This window comes from Phaseolus vulgaris, chromosome 11, assembly GCF_051622355.1.
Source record: "Phaseolus vulgaris cultivar YP4 chromosome 11, ASM5162235v1, whole genome shotgun sequence".
Lineage (NCBI taxonomy): Eukaryota > Viridiplantae > Streptophyta > Magnoliopsida > Fabales > Fabaceae > Phaseolus > Phaseolus vulgaris.
In genome coordinates this window covers 40,665,496-40,690,535 of record NC_143508.1, presented here as the reverse complement: position 1 = coordinate 40,690,535, position 25,040 = coordinate 40,665,496, and the positions used below count along the sequence as shown (strand labels likewise).

The window sequence follows — 25,040 nt, the reverse complement described above, 5'->3', positions numbered from 1 at the left end:
TGATGAAGTGTACAATTGTAGCAAGGCGCGAGTGGGAATCCGGTATGAGAGGTGACTAAAAACTTCAATAACATGACGATCGGCAACATCAATTGAGTGAAAAGACATTGAGTTAAACTTCAAAGGATCTTTCGTCCAATATAGAGGAAACTTTGGAGAATCTCCATTAAAAAAATACTCTCTTCCTTCTAGCTCTATTAGAATTTTGAAAAATCCTCCCTTAAAATCCTTATATGAAGAGGTAAAAGGTTTAAGAAAACAAATATCGGGTTTACTAATAAGGGACAACCAACCTGGTCGTTTACCAGGCCGAGAGCTATAATAGTACAAGAAAGATGTGGGCTAGGAGAAAGTGATAATAATTTACATAAAATACTAAAAGCTTGCATTAACGCCCAATCATTGGGTAGGAGCAATATTAAGAAAATTAAGAACGCCCATTTGAAAATTGTTCAAAGGCAATCGAATACGAAGGTCTCTAAAAAAACAAGCATAAAAATAAAAAAAATCATAGTTATCACCCTCTCGGCCATGGCAAACGTTATCGACATTCCCAACACGCCGAAAAGAAATTATATCATTCTCAATATCAGAATAATAAATCTGAGAATGGGAAAGGAAACTACGAAGTTCACTAGCAGAACGGTACCGAGAAAAGAACTCTCGGACCTTAGGATTAATCCACTGATAACCTGGACGTAGATTTTTCGGAGGCATAATTCTTTCGAATGTTGGAGGAGCGTCAACAGTAGGAGCTCCATTCGAATCCTTCATACACGAAGGAGTAGCCAAAGAAGACTTTGATTCAAGATGCTCTTCTTCTCAAACCACTCAGCCAGTAGATTCACCACCCGCGCTTGAAAAACCACTCAAATCATCAGTAGCAGAAGAAGAACTCGAAATAGACATATTACCTTTAAAGACACAAATGAAGCTTGAAAATGAACTCACTTTCAGAAAGCAACAAAACTCACATAAAACTATGATAGGTTGAGTGAGAAACCTATTTATAACCCAAAATAAACCCTAGAACCTGAAACGTTACAACAACTTGAAACCGTTCAAAAATATATCATCTAACGGTTAAAACAACAAATTCACGTCAAATCACTTAGTCTGAACAAAATAAATCACGGGAAACGAGGCATTTAATATCAAATCAAATCACATTTCAAAACTATTATATTATATTCAGACATAAATACTTTTCTTAAAACTTAAATAAAAAATTTTATGTCTCGGGGGCAGTGTACTGGTAGGCTAAAACCGAGAGGTTAAGCCGAGAGTTAGATACAATACATAACTGAGAGGTTATGCATAAAAGAATAAAACAAAATATAAATATTATTATAATAAGGCCCAATTAAATAAAAGCCTGCATTAGGGGGTGCGTAAATGATAAAACGGTGTAGAAAGAATGTCCAAAGTAAAAGCATAAGCCCATTAAGGAAATTGTATAAATAGGAGGTCAACATAAGCGCCAGGTAAGAGTGATTTTCGTTTGATGAACATAAATCTATTTTCTGACTTTGGCATCGGAACGCCTTGCAGGTACACCCCCCATCTGTGTGAAGGAGAAGTCGAGAGCACCCAACTTGAGGAGAAGCCGAGAGCATCCAACCCTAGTTGAAGCTGAGAACATCCAGTCCTAGTTGAAACCGAGAAAGTCCAGCCCAAGAAAAAACCAAGAGAGTCCGACCCAAGATTGGAAGATTTGTACAAAAGTTAATCTTGTCAACCTGATTCTAGTGTTCTTGGTCCTTGTTGTAAGAACAAATTCAAATCATACATTTAAATTTAAATGTCTAAAAAAATTTAAATTCAATATATTTGAATGTCTAAAAATTTATAGAGTTTCCTTTCTAAACAAAGTAAAAAGAAACTTTAGCAGACACAAATCTTTTTTTATAGGAATAGATTGAAGAAAAGAAAGAAAGAAAAGTCCACCTGTTTAGTTTATTCATCTTTGAATCAATTAGCAACATATTCTATTAACTTGATATAATCACAGGTTCACTTCATTGAACCAATACCTTCAATCAAGGAATCAATATTTGTTTTCTACTCACCAGATGACATGAATCTTAAAAATAGGAAGTTCAACACCTAGTCATCACTTGATTGTTTGCTGCATTAACATTTTTCAATCCTTTGCATGCGATTTTCATTCATTAATTTCCTAAGAACTTTACAACTACAAAATGCTTTTCATGTATCATGATAACAATTCAAATTTCACTACTCCTTTCTGTCTCTATTCTGAGTATGTTTTTGAACCATTTCACAGAATCTTTTGGTATCCTAGTAAGATTATTCTTGAAATCCACATAGTAGAGTCCAAACCGTACAGTGTATCCCATGTTCCACTCCCAGTTGTCAAGCAATGACCATACAAAGTAACCTCGTACATTGCAATCATCTTCCCTGTATTGAATTCATATCATGTCAGAATTAAGATGACTAACACAATAATGTTATAAACCCATAAGCAGGAACTCAAGAACTTCCAATAGTTTACCTTATAGCAGCAGATAGGTTTGAGAGATAGTCTCCATGGTATCTTATCCTCTTGTCATCTTTTAAGGCCTTCTGTAAGGTCATAAAGGGTTGGCTTGGGTCATCCATTCCTGCCATCACAAATCTAATGGATGTAAACAAATTTATGATTATTGATGCCATCACAAATTACATTATCTAAAGTGAAACTCCCAAAATAAAATCTGGTGAAAATCAAACACACCATTACTTCTTTTTCTTTTTTTCTATTGATTTTTACTCCAACTTTAGAAGGAAATTCCGATCTCTTTGTGTTTCATTTTGTTTTATCAATTCAGTGATTCATTTTGTTATATCTTTTTTTTTTCATCTGTCTAGAACTATATAGTTTGGATAGTTTACCAACCATAAAACCACTGAGTACTCACCATTCTCTGTTATAATTACTGGTGTGTCCCCATATTTGTCTTTCACATGTTTTACCAACTTTCGGATACCCCAAGGGACAATGTGCAACCAACTTGAAGCTGCCTGAAAAAAGAGACTTACTGATTTAGCATGAAGTGTACTGAGCAAAAGCACATTGTAGCCTGAGACTATATTTGGATTCATAGTAAGGAATAGAATGAAATGGAGTAAAGTAAAATAGAATAGACTTAAATGAAGAAAAAAAATTGTGAATATCATTCCATTCAACTGTCATATTTTAGTTCATTTTATCTTTTTCCAATAACTAAACACTGCATTCTGAGCATACCTTTTCTCCAATTGCAGCTCCTCTTCGGTATGCTATAGGATTAAGAACAAGAGCAAATATCAGAAACTTCCAATGAACTTCAGTTATGCTTGTTTTATGCAAAGAAGAGTTTAAAAAATGGGATCACAATTAGCATTAATAGCTTAATTACCTGTTGTAATAACAGCAGCATCAGAAACAGCATCTTGCATAACCAGTTTATGAATCCTAGTCCTATCGTTACGAGTATATACTGAGGTGTAATGATTTATGCCAATAAAATCCAAAGATCCCACAAGAAACTTTGAGTTTGCATAAGAAATCTCTGGTAATCTCTCACCTACAAGTTTCTTCATTGAGAGAGGGTATTTTCCAAAGAAAAGTGGATCTAGGAACCTGATACACATTGGTGTTTGTGGAAGATAAGTTCTTAGTTGTTTTCACTAAGCTCCATAATATTTTTTTTGATAATCATTATGCTACACAAAAGGTTACCATCCAAGTGAGAAGTCCATAGCTCTTAATGCTGCATCTTTGTCTTCATCAAGTTCTGTTATTGGTTCATACCAAATAACATCTAGTGCTATTCCTATTTGACCACCTTGTTCCTGAATTCTCCATCCAAATGAAAATAAATAAATTATTATTGACATTTTTAGCTTTTCTCTAGACTCTTTAATGATAATATTATCAAGTAAACATGCACAATGAGATATGTAATGTAAATCTCACTCATACTTAGTAGGAAAGATTGCACTTCTCTCTAATGATGTTATATTACATAATCTCATCTCTCCTTTGATTTTAAAATAACCATTCATATCTATTATATTTTTAATAAAATAATATTTATTCTCTAATTTTTAAATAAACATGTATATTCTCATATTCTAATAAATGATATTCTCTTTTATATACTTTCAATAAAATGATATCTATTTTTCTTATCTTATTTAAAAACATCATATTAACTAAAAAACTTAAATAAAAAATATAAAATTAAAAGTTAAAATATAAAAATACATCTTTGATTTTACTCATCTTGCAAAATATAATTTTGTAAAGCTAGCTATTAAAGTGAAAGTTTTGTAAAATGAAGGACTATAATGAAACTAACTTACAGTCTGAAGAAACTGAGAAGAGTTTTAGTTTATTTTTTGAAAACAAATATATATTTTGTATGACTACTGTGAGAAGGATCTGTTTGGAACCTTGAAATGTAGTTGGTAGCTTCTGTATGCAGCAGCATGAGATAAGAGAATGTTATGAGCAACAATGTATGGCTCAGTGGATGATTTTCCCTTCTTGCATAGAAGACGACCTAACAGGGAACATCTTCCTGGTGCTTGAATCCCTAAATCATAACCATGGAGTGCAAAGTTATGAGGCTCATTGAAGGTAATCCAGTGCTTAACTCTGTCTCCAAAAGCTTTGAAGCATGTATATGCATAATGCTCAAAATCTTTTCTGTAAGCAAATAGAGGTGAATGTGAAATTCAACTACACATTTCAAAACATCAAAACACCTAATTTCTTACATGATTTGTGTGCTTAACCATCCTTCATATTCATCTTCAAGCATTTGTGGAAGATCCCAATGATATAGTGTAACAAAAGGCTGGATTCCTGATTGGAAGAAAGAGCTAAAACTTCTATGTTATTTTCCTTTATATGTTTGAAGATCAAATTCCCAAATGAATTATTGAGTAACCTTTTTCAAGCAAAGCATCAATGAGGCTGTTGTAATATGTTATTCCCTCTTTATTGGGTTCCCCTGTTCCATCTGTTCACAAATTTAGTTAGCATTTGGACCAAACTACACAAAAACTAAATGGTTTTGAAAAAACATAACTCACTTGGGAAAATTCTCGTCCACGATATGGAAAATCTGTAAGAATCCATTCCCAAATCCTTCATCAAGTTTACATCATTCTGTATGCAATGGAACTCATCAATGTGAAACTTTCTTTCCACTCATTCGAAATTATCAGAGAGAAGAAAAAAGCAACAGTTGAATTTACTAACTAATAAAAGTCTATAATTTATCAAAAACTGTAAGTAAACTTAATCTTCAGAAGTAAAATCTTGGGTTTAAATATTTTTAAATAGAAAGAAAAATAAAGTTGAAAGTAGAAGTTCTTGTAAAGATTAATAATGGATAAAGAGGTGGGGAATGTTCTTTACCAATAACATGATATAAACAAATAAAAGTCTATACTTTTTTTATATTATCAATAAATTTAACAAAGTTAAAAGAAAACCAAAAAAAAAAGAAACGAAGTCACATCAGCATATAAATAACAGATTTATAAAAGGATTAACATAGTAGTGGTGCGTTATAATAATAATGTATTATAATATAGTAAAAAGATCTCTTGCAACACTTTACACGCTTTGGAACTTTATGTCATGTGCTACTTTTACGCTGATTTTTTATTCCTCGAGGTTGGTGAAACGTTGTCATCTTCATAAGCTTGGCGGTGATCCTTCCAATTCTTTACCATTTTCACAATATTCTATTTTAGCCATTTTATAATAGGAAAATGTTACTTTTATATTTTACAATGAAAAACATCAATATGTAATTATGATGTAAGATAATATACTCTTAAAATTGTTTTATTTCTTTAAACAAGATTCAAATTTTAACAGAAAATGATTTTTTTAAGTTATAATACAGAATTATCAACATATTACCACTCAAATGAACCACATGCATGAAGATGAAGAGGGTAGAGAAAGAAAATTGAAGCAATTAATGTGAGTAGAGTGAAGTTGAAGTGTGTCTTCTTAGTTCACCTGAAATCTGTGGTATTGATCGACTGCCATGTCTGCATTACTGAAATCCACAATTCTCCCTACCATTGTAATCAACAAGAAATCAGAAACTTCAACTTCAAACCTTCCTTTGATTCATTTTTATTTTGATGTGTTTGTATTTTCTACAGTTCCAATTTTCATCACTACCTGGAATCCTTGAGAAAGTATCCCATATGCTATCTCCTTTGTTTCCTTCATCAGCAGCTCCCTCAAACTGTGACATACAACAGTTACCTTCTTTGTTAGACTGTCATTCAATCAGAATTTGTTTGAGCTTCAATTCATCAACTCTCATGCAATAAAACTTTGTATTGAGGTTATTGAGATGAAACTAGAGTTGAAAAACGATAAAAAAATGTAAATGTTTGTATGACTTTGTCTAAGTTCTGTTAGTTGACTAATAGAAGGAAAACTGAATGCATACCTGGTGAGCTGAAGAAGCAGTTCCAAAAATAAACCCCTTTGGAAAATCTGCTCTGCTTATTGATTCTGCTTTCACAAGGAGTTGGACTGTTGTGAGGAAAAGAGTTAGAGAAAAAACAATAACCCTCATGATGGTTGTTGATGCTGAAAAGTTTTCTCTACTTGGATAGTGAATCTTCTGTGGTTAGAGTCTAAAATCCTTTGGTTATATTTATATACAGAAAAAAAATGTAGCTGTTTTTTGTAAGGGTGAAGGTTGTGGCAGAAGAAGAAATAGACTAAAGAGTTTCCTCAGAAACAGGAACATGTGAGCTATGATTAATTCCCAAATTTTTGTTCTTGGTGTCAACTTCTCTGAGGGACCATGCTCATGAATCAGACACAGGTTAACTCCAAGTGAATTGGGATGTCATCGGTGGCATGGAGTGTTTAATTAGCAAGAGATTTTTCTATATTCTTCTTTTAGCAAAACTGTGTTTTGTGTGTGGAGATGAAAAAGGGTGTCTTCAAATGTTGATGAGGAAACTTGAACCTGAGGGAACGATGCAGTGTGCGTGAATAACAGGTTAAAGTTGCGGGGAAGAGATTATTACTTGTGTTGTTTTCTTAATACCACACTCAATGTCCTTTCCCTTTTTATACTTCTCCGTTTCTTCAGTATCTTTTATGTTATTGGTGAGTGGGTAAGTGTGTTTCAACCAGACACTGAATTAGGCCATAATTATCTTAATTCGTTTTCTTGTGGTTAAGTTCCTCTTGTGTGTCTCTCTAATCCACTTCTCTTCACGCAATTATATAAAATTTGAGAAACAACTCCAAAAATTTATTCTAACACCTTAGTACTACGTGGTCTTAGTGGTTCATAATTTTATATTATGTACAAGTAAATAAATTTTAAATTTAATTTAGTATTATAAAACGAATTTATAAAAATGAGATTTATATATATATGTATATATTATAAAATATGTTTTTATTTTTAATCATTGTGAAATATTTAGTAGACTCTCCTCATGTCAAAACTATCGTATGTAAAATTATATCATAAGTGATTTGAATAAAACCGATAATAACTGATTTGAATAAAACCGATAGTTAAGTGATTTGATAAGTTTAGAATATATTCTAAATGCTTTGATATCATTTAAAAAAAATATCTTAAATCTAATTTTATTTTACAAAATTAATTTATAAACTAAGATTTAAGTTTACTTTATTATAAAATATTCATATACAGTATAATGGAATCTCCAACAAGTTGAATAATGAATTAAACATCTCTGTCACACTTTATGGTATTTATGTCTTAGAATTTTCAATCATATATGGTTCGGAAAAAAGTAATGGTTTTTGGACATTCCACCGTTTTTATATGCACATTCTGTATGCTTCAGTAAAACTCGCCAATTTTTTATATTTCTTTTCCTGTTATATTACATTCCTTATTGTAATTATACCTTCATTTTTTTTATTTCTTTCTATTTGTTGGAATTAAATATGTTATTAGGTGTTTACGACAACAGAGTGGTATAAAAAGAGACAAACCATTGAACATTTTAATTGTTAAAATTTAAATATATGCATATACTATTTTCATTTACAAAAATGAAAACAACACTTTGGCCTACTTAATTTGTAGGTTTTTCAAGTGAGTTGGAATTGAAATTAAAAAACAAATATTGTAAAAGAGGATTGATCCATTGACACATATTCTAGTCAATTAGATAAACAACACAATTGTGATGAAGAGACCAATTACAATTACGTGGCAGACTGAGACAAATCACACCGTTTAATTTATTTAAACTTTACTCAAATAAATTATTACAAAATTTCTTACCAAATAAAAGTTTTTTTTATTAACAATAAAAAATAAAATAAATATAACCACTATAAGAATGATCCAATCCTTATACATAAACTTAATCATAACTTCTCTCAATAGATTTACTCACATGTTTGTTTATACATAACTTTTTTATCTAACTTAGAGGAAAACACATGAGGCAAACAATCATACAACCTAAATGGATACATCATGAGATCATCCTCATACAAATCAACGGATCTATGCACCAATCAGAAAAAAAAGGTGCAGACTGTGACTTAGTTGTAATCTATGATCAAATCTTTAATTGAATCAAAGCAAAAGCTTCCAGTACATCTATTATTTCTTCTTTAAAGATTACTTTGTTTTTATAATTCCAAATCGTTGATTACTGTAATCCAAGTTACTCTCAAACCTCATTCACCGAAATAGGTGCATTGTTCATCTTAAATTGAAAAAAATTTGACAATGGGACGTTGGGAAACATGCTCTGCACGCCAAGTCATGCACCACAATGATTCCACAATAACCTAACAACTCTGCACTCAAAAAATAAATAGATACTAATCTTCTTTTCGACTTAAGAAAGACTACATCTAGAACTTACAAGTATAATTCCGCGCTTTTCCAAATTAGTCGTGGGTGACCTCACCAAATAAAAATAGTACCTTACTGATACCAAACAAATTCGTAAATTAATACTACACCATCCATAATAATACTAAGTTTTATCATCTTTCCATATAATAGATTGGGGTGTATGGAAAAGGGAAGCAGAATGGAAGGTTGCAGGTCTAATAGAAGGTTGCAGGTCTATTTCGTACACCTCTGCTGTTATAAGAATTATGTTTCTTTTTTGCTTCATAATGGGTCCTGTATGTTGCACTCTGTTGGAAAGTGCCAGAGGTTCTTGCACACTGCTGAAATGTGCACTTAAATCACATAATGCGTATATTGTTATTTTTTTAGTTTTTTTTTTTGTATTTTCTACACCCTGAAATACCTTTTTTAATTTTATTAATTATTTGATAAAAAAATATTTCTATATAATTGTTAAAATTGATTTTTTTTTTCTTACTCGTCTTGTTTTATTTTTTCTTACAATTTTCAAGTTCTCTATTTTCTTACATTCCATTTATTCTCTCTTTTTAAAATTCTTTTCATCCTATATTTTAATCTCTTAAATAATATCTCAACTTCAAAAAAATATATAAATAAATAAATAAATATTTTATATATAATAATAGAAAAAAATTGCGAAATCTTGTTTTTTCTCGGATTATACTTGTCCAATATTTGTTTGGGGTTGTTGATGAGAAAAATAATTCTTTAATTGACTCCATATTATAAAACTCTAGTTTTACAAAAATTAAACTTAAATATACTACTTAGTCCGTCTATAATAAGAATGATTTAGTTATAATCTTAAAATTTTAATTTGTAAAAATTAAAATTATTAATTTAAGTTTTTGAAACTCTTATTTGGTTTGGCAGATGTTCTGATAAAGATGAAAGAAATGCATAGAATTGTGATGCCATGAATTTTGAAATTTTTAAAAGAATTATTGAAGAAAATCATTGTGCAGCTAAACTCCCTCGTTTAAATTAAACTTTAAATGGTTTGATTCTCTTGTGGCTTTTATTAGCTTAGATCATTACTTTTTGTAATAGGTTTGAGTTCCCACTTTTTCCGTTTTGTTTAATTTTTTTTAAGAAAGTTCTTTTGTAATGTCCTATGTAATGTTCCGTATGAGTTTAGTTTAATTTTTATATTTTTGTTTTTATTTTTTTAATATTTTTTTTATATAATGACACATTATTGTTGAATTCCAAAATATTAGTTTAACTGAAATATCATAATTCATAGTAATGTCTAACTTTTTTTTAAATCTCTATTTTGTTTTTAGTTTTAATCATTCTAAAATTGGTATCTTTTATCTCTAAATTATATTTTAAAATAGATAAATAACATTAGTTTAAATGTATAAAAACATTTTAGAGGTATTCTGATCGATATTTTACTATAGACATAGTGAATATTATTCAATATGATTACTTAATATTTCGTTAAACGCATAAATTATTATTAACGAGTATTTAAGAATCAAAAGTAAAATTTTAATTTTTCGTTAAAAAATGAAAAGTATTACAACAACTAAAATCAAAAGAGTCATCATTTAACCACCACTAAAATAGTATTTAGAAGCAATGAATTTAGAAGTAAAGAGATTCAAAATTTTGGGAGGAGCCAAGGTTCTGAACATCAACTAATTCCATCTGATTTTACTTTATTTTATTCACAAATAAAAAATCAACATTACATGGAAAGCATACAAATGATTAGGGGAACAGAGACGTATGAGAAATATTTTATACAATAAAGAAATTTAAAGATAAGAATAACAATTGGCCATTGAGTTTGGCAACTTCGTGATAAACTTCACAACCTACTTTCTAAACAAACCCAAGAACTTTTGGTTGGGTTCAAACTCCAAAACTATTTTCAAACACATGAGTAAGTGCTTTGGATAATTTTTTGGAGTTTTCTGTGTTTGGCACAACCTCATCAAATAATTTAAGTTCAAGATTTAGACCCCATGGAATCTCTTCCACCAATTCTATTATATTATTTGTTTTATTGCATATTGTTAAATTCAATCATAACTAGTAGCTTGTTTGTTTAAGATTTGAAAAAAAAAATCTTCTCATGTTTATATCCTACCGCATATAGTGATGGAAGCACATCCCGTCACAATACGCATAGAATAAGAAGAATGAAAATCTAAAATTTGTTGAAAAACTTATTAGTATGAATGGACTTAATTTGACTTGTGCCTATCTTTTGTAAACCTAATAAAGAGGATAATTGTAAGAGAAAAGAATATACATAGCATATCATAGAAGACCTTCAAACTATGAAAGAATATTAGAGCCTTGGTCAGAGGACAACAATAAGACTGTAACTAAGTTGACTTTAGTAAGATCAAGTCAATATCTTTTAGGACTTTAGCTTAAATAATTGTATAAATTACTTTAGAATTTTATTTAGGCCATATATTGGGCCTTGATTTAATTTTGGGCCTTGTATTTGGACTAATAGAAGACTAAATGTGTATAGTAATACAATGAATATATATTGTAAAGTGACTCACCACTTGACATGAGAAACATGGACGTGACATGAGAAGCCTGAACGTCCACATCTATTTTCATCAATGGAGAGGATCCCCACCAATTAAGAGGTGACATTTTCCAACCTCTCATTTGAGACTTAAATGAGAGGAAGATACTTGTCAATCTATCATTTGAGAAGATCATGAGCATGAAACACGTGACGCCACTTGTCACCTTGCCAATAGAGAGTTTTTAGGTTAAAATTCTTATTTTAGACATCCAAGTCTCCTAAAAATATGAGTTCACATCTCTTGTATTTTTTTTTAACTTGGAATGAGTAATAAAATGCTACCCATTTATGACCATTTTACTTGTTCCTAAGTTCTTTCTAGGTTAGTCTCCTTCAAGACTTAACCTAAAATCTTTCCTAGTGAGTTGGCCTCACCTATCACTCACAAATTCCTTACTCCACTTCAAACCATCGAAACTTCTCTTAATTTTCTTGAATATTTTCTCTCCTCAAATCTCCTTCATCATCCATTCAAAGAAGAAATAAAAAAAATGACTAATAGAAGAAGAGTGATTTTCATCATTTGGTATCAGAGCCTTAGTTGACAACAAGATAAGTAGCCATTCTTCTCTTATTTGTTTGTATCATATTTCTGTGTTGTTTACTATTTTTATTTGGTTTAATTAGTTGTTTTGTCCCTACATTTAGAGTCCATAGGCAATTTAGTACAGTGGTTTTTTAAAAAATCAATATGGTCCCTAAGTTTTTTAAAATGTAGTCAAAATGGTCCTTTCTGTTAAGTTGCACCAAAAGACGTTAAGTGGTACTTATGTGGCAGAGACGTGTCAAGTGACGTGGATGGTGGTTACATTAGTTTAGTGAGTACTGAATTACGAGTTAGGGTTATAGTGATTTGAATTGGGGATTACGAATTTTGAATTGAAAGCACGGTTTACGGTTTTCTTGCGTAAACGTTTTTGGTTGCTGCCTTATTCCCAGAAACAAGTGAGTTAACATATAGGAGGGTCACTGTTTGTGGTGGAGTCGGTGATTGTGGAGTTCGTGGGTGTAGCTTCGTTTGTGGTGGAAATGTGTGCCTATAGATCTGCATCTGTATCATCATGCAGCTGTAGCGGAATGGAAATGCAGCAACAACGATCAAATTCTAGCCATGGTGGTGGGAGCAGGACGACTTTTGTTGCTCCCATTTGCAATTGTGGGGAATTTGCAGTTTTGAGAACCGCAACAACTGTAAAAAATTGTGGGAGGCAATTTTGGGAGTGTCCAAAGTATAAGGTGAGATGTATTAATCTATGGTTTATGAAAAAAAATGCATTGATATTGATTTTTTGGTTATGGTTTTGTCTAATACAGAGTAGGAGTGGCGTAAGCATGGGATGCAATTTTTTTAGATGGTGCAAGTGCATTGAAGACATTGAGGATGACAAAGATGGAACTATTGCTAGACAAAGAAACAAGATTTGTAGCTTGGAAAAACGTTTGAAGATGTCAAGAAAGTGGATAAAGATGTTGTTAGTAGAGTTGTGTGTTGTTGTTGTAATAAACATTGTTATGTTGATTATTTTCTTAAAATTCCCATGAGTGACGTATGAATGTATATTTTGGTTGGGATTATGATTGAAAGAGTTAATGTAATATGTATTAGTGTGTTGAGTTCATTATGTCCAATATGTAATATGTATGCTAAAATTTGTATCAATGGAAAATGAATTTTAGCAAGTGGTTGATATAGAAGTTATGTACTATTTTCTTGTTTTCTGGTGCTGCATAATTTTGGTGTTGCATAAGTATGGTGTAGTTTTATTTTGATGCCTTGTATCAATAAAACAACAGTTTTATTGGCTTGGCAGATAACCCCTTTACTACTAGAGGTTCCACTTTTAAGATTAGAATTATAGGAAGTGGCATGAAGTACTGGATAGCATGGGGTGCAAAGGAATTGGAAAAGGCATAGTAATGTGTGAATCTGTATGTGCTTCAGCAAGAACTTGATAATATATTGTGCTACAACTGTAAGATTATTTTTGTCATATAAGAATGTACATGTAACCTATGAATTCTTATCCACACCAGTATTCAGCAATAAACGATGACTTTTAAAGCCACTCCTCCTTTGAATTCTAGCCTGGTGACTAGAACTTCCAGCATTCAAACTTTTATATTTAAAGCTATATAAAAATGTGCACCATTTCATAACTTTCAGAATAAAAATCTACACTTTGGCCTACAATTCAATATTTGAACAGCTTGAGTGCAAATTTTAGTTTACCATATTCAATATTTGAACACTGATTTATCCAAATGACACCTAGACAGTTAGCAAAAGTGATTAATTACATAGAACCTGATAACATTAATGTACTCCAAAAATTACCAAAGACATTGAGTAAATGATACATTAACAAATTACCAAATTATCAATCCAAAATACATTAGCAGGATCCTATAATAATTGTTTTTCAAAATACATAGGTTTAGAAATGAGTGAGTTCCAAAAGCATTCATGGCTTCCAAAAGCGGCCTCTCATGGACTGTAACTTAAGCCTCGTGTTGGTTTTGAAAATTTTGTAGTTGATCTTGTTGTCCTTCGAGCTGCCTGAGATGGTTGTGAAACTTTTGGTTGAGTAAAGGGAGATGGTGAAGGGGGTGCGGTTGGTGTTGCCTGGCTTGGAGCTTCCTGAGATGGTTGTGAAACTTTTGGTTGAGTAAAGGGAGATGGTGGAGGGGGTGCGGTTGGGGCTGCCTGACTTGGAGCTTCCTGAGATGGCCTTGGTGCACTTGTAGCTGCCTGACATGGACCTTGGTCAGGTGGGCCTGGGTGAAATGGCCTTGGGTGAGATGGTCGAGGTGCACTTGCACCTTGTTCAAATGATTTTTCAATGCAGGACTTTCTATTGTGGCCAAGCTTATGACAAATCCCACATTTTTTCTTTAACCCAGTTTGGCCTAACTGACTCTTGTTCTTCATTACCTCCCATGGCTTTAACCTTCTCTTCTTTTTTGGTCTTCCTGGCATATTCTTTGTGGGAGGTGACACAACATCTGACATTTCAGTTCTTTCCCATACTTGTTCACCATTCACTGGATAGATAATTGAGTTGTACACCTCTGCATATGTTTCCTCTTGTACCAAAATGAAATGAAGTTCACTGGATCAACATTGAGAAATTTCATTGCAGCAGTGCATGGCAACATGGTATTCCAGTCAACATCCATTTTCGGCAGTTGCACTGATGTAGCTCTAAGTTAACTGCATACTTTTCTCCAATGGTAGAGGTATGTCTCACTTCAAATAGGTGATCTGCAGAAGAGCTGTGATGATGGAATTGGTTAGACATATCTAACAAGTAAGACAATAACTTTTTAAAATAGTGTATGAATGTTGTCATCTAACCTGTGTATCCAATATCGAGTTTGATTTGCTTTCTTTTGTAACCTGCTTAAAATCTTTGGACATACTGATCCTTCAAATGAGGCAATTTTCAATATGTTTTTGGCCCATCTCTGCATCATATAAGTCCTAATATCTTCTAGCATGGTAATGATAGGTTTTGCACGTGCTAGTACAAACACACTATTAAAGCCTTCAGAAATATTGTTCACAAGTGAGTCACATTTTGGAGTGAATGTGAACCTTGATCTGGACCAGAACCTAGTACACGAAAATAAATGATTTCAGATACTAGGAATTGGTGTGCATGTGCTGTATAAGGTTAGTGGATGTGCATGTGCATGTGCTGTCTAACAAATTTTGTTCCAGTTTCACACTACATCTTCAAAATTAATTCCCTAATGCCAATGGACAAATAATCAAACAGCCAGCAACCAATTACAAACAATTTGGGAGTGAACAACAGGGAGAAAAATATAACATGGACTTTTCAAATCTGAATGTAGTTTTCAGTTTTGAAATCATATTAAAATTTTTCACTCGTGTCTCAAAATCATATTAAAATCATATTAAAATTCAGTTTTCAAAAACCATTTCATGGAATTCGTATAGGATTTTACACTGCACCTAAAAAGCTGATTTTGCTCTATAAAATCTAAGCATGAATAGGCAATGAAGGCCCCATAATGTGTCTCTCACTATACGTGTCTTAACTAGCCCCACATGACAATTATTGTAGCATCACAATTAATCAATAGCCATCAACCAATTACAATCAATGCAGTTTTCAGTTTTTGCACCTAAAAGAAAAGTATGAATACTTTCCTGGGAGGTAAAACAATAAGATGTTTGAATGCATCATCATTGACTTCCTTTATAGCTCTCATCTCCCTCTCCCATGCTTGGGGATATGTGTTGTCGGTTACCCTCCACATTAAAGTTTTAGTTTTTTTCTTGGGAATTTCTTTCTGAAGTTGGAGTACAGGTGTCGAACACAGAACCGCTGCACTGCCCACGTATGAGTTCTTGAATGACAAGCAACAAACCCTGTCAAAAACCATATATAAAATAGTTAAATGAAAATTATCATCAAATAAAATTAACAATTGACAGCAAAGAATATATCTTTTGTTGGTCAGACATGAAAGTCATGCCTTGACATACATGTACACCCCCAACATCTTCAATTAAAAGCTGCAAAAACTAGGTCCAAGAATCTTTGCATTCAACCTCAACCACAACATATGCTAGAGGAAGCATATGATCATTTGGGTCCCTCCTAATTGCTGTCAACAGTTCACCACCATAAAATCCTTTCAAGAAGCACCCATCCAAAGCAATTATGGGCCTACAAGATATAAAGCTATCCTTTCAGGCTTTTAAGCACACATAAAATTTGTTAAAAACTTTGAATCCATTCATGTCTTCAACTCTGACTTTCACTGTAGACCCAGAATTTGCACGCATCCACTCATGTGCATAGTCATAAATTCATTTGTACTGCTCTTGAAATGAACCCTGAACATTCTTCAGCGTCATGGCTATTGCCCGTTGAGCTTTTGACTTACTTATACTTGTGTTCCATTTTTTAACAGTTTTATTCCTTACATCATTAATTCTCAATTTTGGATTTTGACTTAAAGAAGTTTCCAACCTTCCACTCAACCATTTAGTGCTCAACAAATCAACCTTAAACTGCCTATCACAGGTATGCACATCATTTAGTTTTCTTAACTGCCAACACCTTGTTGAGGGTAAGAACCCACAATATGCATACCATTCACATTGTCCTTGTGCTCCAACACAACGCACACGGACTCTCTAATTATCATTTTTTACTAATTTTAAATTCCTCCCTGAATGGACAACATAAGTTTTAATGGCATCTTTAAATGCTTCCTTGTCTGTAAAATGTTGAATCAAGTGTGTTCAAGTTTTGAAGAATCCAAACCCTTTGAAGGTTGATGGAAGGCTGGATGTGCTTGCTGTTGCTGAGGTGTTTTAGAATAAGATATGGGGTAAATTATATTGTAATTCCACTCTTGATTGAATCCAAAGCTTAAGCATTCTTAAACCTTTTAATTGAAAGTGTTTTTCAAACTAAGTGAAAAACAACCTGTTGTTTTGTCGAAACAACCGATTGTTTTGTCGAAACAACCGATTGTTTTATACTTAGGTGTTCTTAAACCTTTTAATTGAAAGTGTTTTTCAAACTAAGTGAAAAACAACCTGTTGTTTTGTCGAAACAACCAATTGTTTTATACTTAGGTGTTTTTAGAAAGGTTGAAAACTGTTTTTGATGGTTGACTTGCTGTCAAACCAAAACAACCAATTGATTTGAGTATTCAACCGATTGTTTGTTTTGGGACCATAACAGAAAACTATTTTGTGCTTTGACTGAGCATTAAATGATTTTATAACTGATTACGCTCCAATTTTAAATGCTTTGACTAGTCTTTGAAAGCAATAAATAGTTTGTTCAGTTTATGTAACAAACAAGAACTGAGTTTTAATCAAAGAAAAACAGATTTGAGTTTTTCACTAATTTTGCTTTTGAAGAGTTGAAGTTTGCTTTGAGATTGCTTTTGATCAAGAGAGTGTGGAATAGGATTTTCATCTTGTATTGATTTCAGATCTTTCTGTAACAAGTGTAATCGTTTTGTACTTTGAAGAAACTCTGGGTGTGAAGCTGAGAAGTATTGTGTGCTCTTGAGGTTATCAAGATCAACATTCTTAGTGGTGTTTGTGCTGAGCCAAAGGAAGTGTGTGTCTTGAGGGGATCAAGGTCACTTTTTTGGTGGTGTTTTAAGTAATCTAGGGTTGATTGCTTAGCCCCAGTGGTTTCTGGGAAGACTGGATGTAGCTCTTGGTTTAAGAGTGAACCAGTATAAACCTCTGTGTGCATTCTCTCTATCCCTTGAACTCTTTAATTTCAGTTTATATTTGTGAACTGGTATAAACAACCGATTGTTTTTGCGAAACAACCGATTGTTTTTCTGGTGCTGTGCTAAATTGCTTTGTGTTTTTGGCAAACTGAATTCTGAATCAAGTTTTCTCAAAGTAATTTCATTCTAGACATAAAAGTTTGCGAAAACCCTTTTTAAACCATTCACCTCCCCTCTAGTTTAAAGTCATACATTCTACATAAAATAGGTTCCTAAATCCCACGAAAAATCTGCTATGTTTTTTGGCATTTCAAATGATGGAAATTTACCACCTGTACTGACATCCTCCTCACAATCTTCAAATTCGTCCATGCTGTCTAACTCTTTTGATTCCCACTCTGTATCTAACAACCCTCTATCATGCACAAATGTTCCTTCACTTTCATCATCATCAGCACCCAAATCATGCAAATCATTTGTACAATTTGGTTGTAAACCTTCAATAGGATTATTGGCCTGCCTTTTACTTCTGTGCCTATGCCTAACCTCACCCTCACCATCACCCTGACCATGATGACCTTCATCCTCCTCATCATCTTCCTCACCCACACCTTCCACCACCATCCTGAACATTAGCTTGAACACCTTGAGATTCCACACCACCACCATCCTCAACATTACCTTCAACACCTTCGGGTTCAACACCACCACCATCCTCAACATCACCTTCAACATCCTCGGGTTGCAGACCACCACCATCCTCAACATTACGTTCAAGACCTTCGGGTTCCACACCACCACCATCCTCAACATCACATTCAAGACCTTCGGGTTCCACACCACCACCATCCTCAACATCACGTTCAAGACCTTCGGGTTCCACACCACCATTCTCAACATCACGTTCAAGACCTTTGGGTTCCACACCACCACCATCCTCAACATCACCTAAAACCAACACCACTTCTGCCTCTGAAACAACATGCAATAAAAATAAATGAACTTCACCATGTGTATTTACAATTTTCAGCATTTCTATTGCACCACCATCATCAACCAGAACCTCCAATCTATTTTCCAACTCTTCACAACCTCCACGTGAATACCACATCTCCTGTACTGTTATAAACCCCAGCTCCTTTAGGATGCCAACTATTTCAAAGTAACTCCATCTATCATTGTGACATGACCATGTTGATGTATCACCACCAACATATCTCGCATAAAAAAATTTCCCACTATGGTGGACCACAAGCAGAAAATAACCTTCTTCCATAATATGATTTTATAAAAGGTATTCATGTGAAATATAAATATACATATGACCACAAATAACAAACAAATTACAAAGCAAACATTCATTTAATTATGTCACAGACCAAATGTTGGACCACATAGAAAAATCTTGCACATGGTGGACCCTACATCATAAACTACTCTGTATATGTTCTCTAAAACACCAACACAACCACTCTGAAACTAAGTCAAAAAATACTAACCTTATAAAGGACCAACCACGAAACGACACCACGATCGACAATGCCTTCGGGTTCCTCAATCGTTGCCCCTTCACCAACTCTGGATCGCACCACAGGATCGCACCTCTGAATGAACTCGCACCACAGAATCGCACCTCCAAATGGACTCGCACCACAGAATCGCACCTTCAAATGGACTCGCACCACACAATCGAACCAGGGGACCGCACCTCAAGATCCTTGTTCACAATCGCACCTCGTATCTCAAAAACCCTAAATCGTGCTTTCAATTCAAAATTCGTAATCCCCAATTCAAATCACTATAACCCTAAATCCCTAATTTAGTATTCACTAAACTAATGTAACCACCATCCACGTCACTTGACACGTCTCTGCCACATAAGCACCACTTAACGCCGTTTGGTGCGAATTAACAAAAAGGACCATTTTGACTACATTTTAAAAAACTTAGGGACCATATTGATTTTTTTTAAAACCACTGTACTAAATTGCCTATGGTAGGACGAAACATCTAATTAAACCTTTTTAATTTGATGTTTTGAACCTATATCAATTCAATTTCACCAATTATATTGTGTGTCTTATTCTTTTAAACGGTTCAATCATCTTGTTTTTTTATTGAACCTCCATTGTTTGTGCTTTTAAGACTTATATTGTGTGAATCGTTTGCTTTTCTTTTTCTATTTGAGTCTTATTATTTTCATTCGGTAGATTCATGTTATATTTGATGTATTTCATTTTATGATCAAGTCTAAGGCCATTTTTAATGTATTTCACTCATTACTTTTATAATTAAAAAACAATCTCCTTCAACCATCGTAATAAACCTCCTTTTATATTTATTGCGTTTATATATGCCTAATCTTTAGCTACCTGCTTTTTAATATATTCATTTTTAGTTTTATCTGTAAATTAAATCTTAAATTTTTTTAAAATTTTATATTATAATCTATAAATTATTTAGGGTACTCCAACATTTTGGATGCTAAGATTATGGCCCTTTCTCGTGGGATTTGCATTTGTTGGAGTGTTGGCTTTGGAAAAATAATTGGTTTTATTTAAATGTTTTTCTTTTGTGATTGGAAATTTATTAGTTATCAAATGAAATTCTGGAAACAAAATATGTTATATAAAAATGAAGCTGAAATAATTTTTTAACTCAATTTCAAAATAATATTCTATACACCTAAAAAAATGAATTTAGTTTTTAATTTAAAGAATATGTATTCTTAATATTTTTTTTATAATATCTCCTCCAGTCACATTATAGTTACCATATATTACCATCTTATTTATTGTCATTATGTAATTATTATAATCATTACAACACTTACATTACCTTCCTCATATACTATTATTTTATATTTTTTTTTAATTATCATCATCCTGTTTTTATTGTTCTTATTTTGATTATTATTATAATTAATATTAAAATTATTATTGTTTTGTACTTGTATAGAAAAAGTGGGCTTGGATAGTACCTGAAATTAGTCGTACAATCGTTAAGTTATCGGTTTTTCGGTCACTCCCTGCTCCCAATACTCTAAGACTCCTACTTTAATTTGTTGATGCTTGGTCGATGTTGACTTGCAAAAGGTACTTCGACGATCAAGTAAGTACTTAGTATTCATAGTGTATATTAAGAACTGAATCAAAGCAAGTCTTACTCATCTGTAGAGGGTTTATTTATAGTGTTTGGTCATGGGCCCTCTATTATGATAAGTTGAATCTATCATTATTAGTGTTAGCTTATTTCTAGGGAGAATCCTTGATTTCTCGGGGCGTTACTCGGATTTGGTGGGACGTGTCCCTGATTTTTAGGTAGTCTCTACAATTACTTTAACTATCATCTATTATAACTGCTTTAAGTGTGTTTTCAACCAGTCGGTCGGTTACCGAGACCGAGTGCCGGTATCGATTGGTACAATTTTGAATATATATATATATATATATATATATATAAGTATCGAGTTAATTTATTTAAGAGTACAACTGTTTAAAATGAAAATAAGTATGGATATTTTCTTATTTAAATTAAAAAGTTTATAAATAGAAAAAAATTAACAATTCAAACTTTATTTAACAAAAATTATCATATTTTTAAAATACTTTTTTCTCTACTTTGTCTCTATTTTGACCCTTTCATAAATTTGAATCCACCTTAGAGATAATAGTGGAGAAGTTGTTTTTTTAGTAATTTTCTCTTTTCCCTTTTCTTTTCTTGAGTTGGTTTTATGGAAAAGGATGCATTCTTAAGGTTAAGGCTTTGCTTGTGAAGTTTTTGGGACAAAGATGAGTCTTTGTTAGTTTAGGAACGTGATGATATGTTTAAATTGTTGATCGTAGTATTTTATGTACATGCTTAACATTTATTGTTAGTGAAGTTGGTAGCTTAAGCTTGATTAAGCAAGTTATAAAGGTAAGAAAAACTAATTATAATATTGATAGCACCTTAAGATATATGATTTGGATTGTCGATGTGACTTGGTCAAAATATTGACTTTTGTGCAGGAATTACGTTTTGTTTGAGAATGTTCAAAGTGTTTTAATTTTGATATGGATGGTAGATGTGATGATAAATTTTGAAATATTTGTGATAAGACTTCTATATTTGCAATATAGTTAATGTTCCTTTTAAACATTACTAGTTAGTAATGTATTGTATTAATGAAATATTGAATTGTTGAAAGTGGCGAATATTATAAATGGTATAGTTTTGTTGGTGAAATTTTAAGTGGGATATATTGTATGTTTAGTAGTTAAATATGTAGAATGTTGTTAATGGGTTAAATTGGTTCAATATGTTCTTATTTAGAAATGAATTACTGAATTTTAGGTATAAGAAATGAAGTAGAACAATTTTTTGGACCAATTCGATTAAATTGTGAAATCCTATAGAAATTTGATTTATGTAGAGTTTTCGGGCAACCAATTTCTCACTGGGAGAAATTCATTTATTGAAAACTGGGGAGATTTAGTCATTAGCCTACCAATTTCTCATTGAATGAAATTCATTTAATTGAAAACTCAAGAAGTTCAATTGTTGGATGAACATTTTACTTTTTAGGCAAGTAGACATTTGGCTGAGTGAGCAGAGTGGTGACTAAACAGATTTAGACATGAGCTTAATCCTCTAAATGAGCATAATTGTGATGGAGTGTAAGGACCTTGAAAATAGTCTTAGAGTAAAAGTGATATAATTAAAATGACACTTGAATATTTCATTATTAAGGTGAAAAGTCTTTTTAAATAGAAAAATCAGTTATTCAGGTTTCATTTTAATATAATCATCGTCTTTGCAGGTAAAAGAAAAAAACTTTTCTTTATCTTTTACCTTCTCTCTAGATTTTTTTATCTCATCCTTCATGAGATTAACAATCAGAGATCGTTGTTGGACTCCTGACAGTTATTAAAGTCAAGTTGCCTAATCAAATTCTTGAATGGTGTAAGTTCCTTTATAACTTTTTTCATTTAGGTCAGTTTTGTGATTTCTTGTGTACCTAGATACAATGCCTTGCATGTGATGTAATTGGTTTCAGGATTAGTCTCTTGGTCCTAGGATTAATCTCTGTTAATTCAAAATCCTAGTGTTGTAGTTTGATCATTGATCAAGGCTATATGACGTACATTATGTCATCTTTGCATATGGTTGGAGTTGGAGCTCCTTTTTGGTACCTAGCCATTTATTTAGGTAAGGGAAGTTAAACTTCATTTTAAATAGTACCCTAAGTTAGAATATCTGAATATGAAGTGACTTGTCACTTTGTTGGAATTTTTTGCAGGAATTGCACTTTGGGATAAATAGAGTATGTTTCAATATATTTGTTAAGCATGTTGAGAATTAATTAGATAGATTGAAGAAATTGTAGTATTATTGATCGATGTATAATTTTATTGTGATTTCAAGATATTTGATGTGAAATTGTATTGATTTGAACTATTTGAATTACATGTCTGAATACCTAATAGTTGTAAAACTCTTAATAGGATAAGTGACTTGATTGTGGATGGTAATCTTGAAAGAAAAAAGGAAAGGATATGAAAAGCCCTCTTGTGTCACTTGGACAAGTTTTAGAACTCTGTAGAATTATGCAAACTTGCCTCATTGGGTGAAATTCTTAATTTAGAAAACCTGAGAGCATCGGTCGTTGGGCAAGCCACTTTCGTTGGGCGAATTTGGTCCCAGAAGTTTGGTTGTTGGACAAATTTTTTTATCTAAAAATCAGAGAGTTTCAACAGCTAGGCGAAATAGCCTCGCTAAGTGAGACAGTGATGCTCTAAACGGCTTGCGAGGTTATTCACTGAACGAGAATGCATGTTGTACACCTTTAAAATTTTACGTTTAAGTGACTTTTAAAGATTTAGAGAGATCTTCCTTGTATTGGATGTTGTCATGATACATGTACTGATTGAATCATTTATGAATTGATGATTATATATATGAACATTGTGGTGAGAAATTTCATGGATTGAGATGAAAATACTTATGTAATTTTATTGATGCATAATATGTGCTATGGTGTGGACATATATATTCTTAAGGAGGGAGTATTGTGTTGAGATGTTAGGAATGTATATTGATTTTGGGACTCTGTGAAAGATATGATCTCGAGTCTCCTAATACACTAAAATAAGATAAATGAAGGTCCCAAGAAAGAAAGGTGGATCATAGTGGATATCTTAAGTACCAAGGTCTTTCCTAGTCAAAGCTTAAATGCACTTCATAAACCTCCTTCTAAAGAAACTTCTTCGACATAAACAAAGAGTTTTCTAAAAGAAAGAAACTAAAATGAAAAATCTTAAAATTAAGAATTTAAATTGAAAAATCTAAACTAGATGACTTCTAATGATGAGACTTGTTACCACTTGTGAGCCTTTTAGACACACTCACGGTCTAAAAGAGTTTTCTAAAGAGAGTGATTAAAGTAAACTTTTAGGAGATGGAAGAACACCAAATGCACTTTTAAGACACCTAAAATAAAGATAATGGTCAATTACAAAAAAATTGAAATAACACAAAAATTTAAAAATTCTTCAAAGTTCTCTTCTTCTCTCTCATAAGTGTTTCTCTCCAAGCTTCTACTTGTTTATCCTACAAAGGTGAGTACCCCTTGCAAAGTCTTTTGCCTTCTCTTAGGATGCTACCTAGAAGTTAGTTAAACTCTCACAAAAAATAATTCCAAAGTGTATTCCATTTAAGAGGCCAATAATAAAGACAATAAAAGCTTAATTTTGGAATGTAAAACTCAAGGGAGATTAGAGATACAAACTCATTGATTATCCAAAATTTCAAGACAAACAAGAAATTAAAGGCTATCAAAGAAATTAGACACTCAAAAGGAAACATCTAAAGATTGACACTAAAATGAATTACAAAATAAAATAAAAAAATTGAGAATAAAATAATGTACCAACTTTCTCATAACATCAAAGGGAAGTTACACCACACTATTCCAAGAAGACAAATAAATCCGATATTTATGTGAAATGGGTGTGAATAAAAATACATTTTGAATTTTTTTTTATGGAATAATTTTCTAGATTTGGATTTCTATAACACTATGTTTAAACTTTGAAATACTTTTTTAGATTTTTGTTATTTGGAAAAAAAATTCCAAAACATATTTTTTTTATTCCAAAATTGATTTTTTGAATGAGATTTTAATTTTCAAATTTTATTATGAAATTTTATTTCCAAAACATAATAATATATTTCAGATTTATTTTTCCAGAATATATTTTTTATTTTTTATTTTTTATTTTCAGAATAAAGAGCATTTCTATAAATTTAAAGGTGTAGAATGCAGGTTAAAAAGA

The 25,040-nt window shown here is 32.1% G+C and overlaps 1 protein-coding gene and 1 pseudogene across 2 annotated transcripts; both read right to left on the bottom strand.

The window, feature by feature from the left end:
* Positions 1-1,932: 1,932 nt before the first annotated feature.
* Positions 1,933-7,203, bottom strand: BGLU41 (beta glucosidase 41). Of its 2 annotated transcripts, none has more exons than XR_016517281.1 (13): positions 6,477-7,203; positions 6,200-6,266; positions 6,032-6,090; positions 5,089-5,164; positions 4,944-5,015; positions 4,771-4,858; positions 4,444-4,699; positions 3,728-3,840; positions 3,405-3,628; positions 3,254-3,285; positions 2,925-3,027; positions 2,519-2,641; positions 1,933-2,424 (listed from the first exon to the last, which is right to left on the bottom strand). XR_016517281.1 is itself a non-coding variant. In XM_068631073.1 (13 exons), the coding sequence occupies exons 1-13, from the start codon at positions 6,603-6,605 to the stop codon at positions 2,229-2,231; spliced, it is 1,524 nt and encodes a 507-aa protein (XP_068487174.1). In that variant the 5' UTR covers positions 6,606-7,203; the 3' UTR covers positions 1,933-2,228. The 2 variants fall into 2 exon arrangements, 1 of the variants encoding a protein (XP_068487174.1); XM_068631073.1 differs by having other exon boundaries at positions 2,519-2,627.
* A 6,769-nt stretch (positions 7,204-13,972) lies between these two features.
* Positions 13,973-19,000, bottom strand: LOC137806902 (uncharacterized; annotated as a pseudogene).
* Between the last annotated feature and the right edge of the window lie 6,040 nt (positions 19,001-25,040).

What these genes read in the sequence shown, in the direction of transcription:
- BGLU41 (XM_068631073.1), bottom strand. Translation starts at nt 6,605, where the DNA reads ATGAGGGTTATTGTTTTTTCTCTAACTCTTTTCCTCACAACAGTCCAA. An exon ending in CTGCTTCTTCAGCTCACCAG is followed by an intron (nt 6,267 to 6,476) that starts GTATGCATTCAG and finishes TGTATGTCACAG; the next exon opens with TTTGAGGGAGCTGCTGATGA. An exon ending in TGGTTAAGCACACAAATCAT is followed by an intron (nt 4,700 to 4,770) that starts GTAAGAAATTAG and finishes ATTTGCTTACAG; the next exon opens with AAAAGATTTTGAGCATTATG.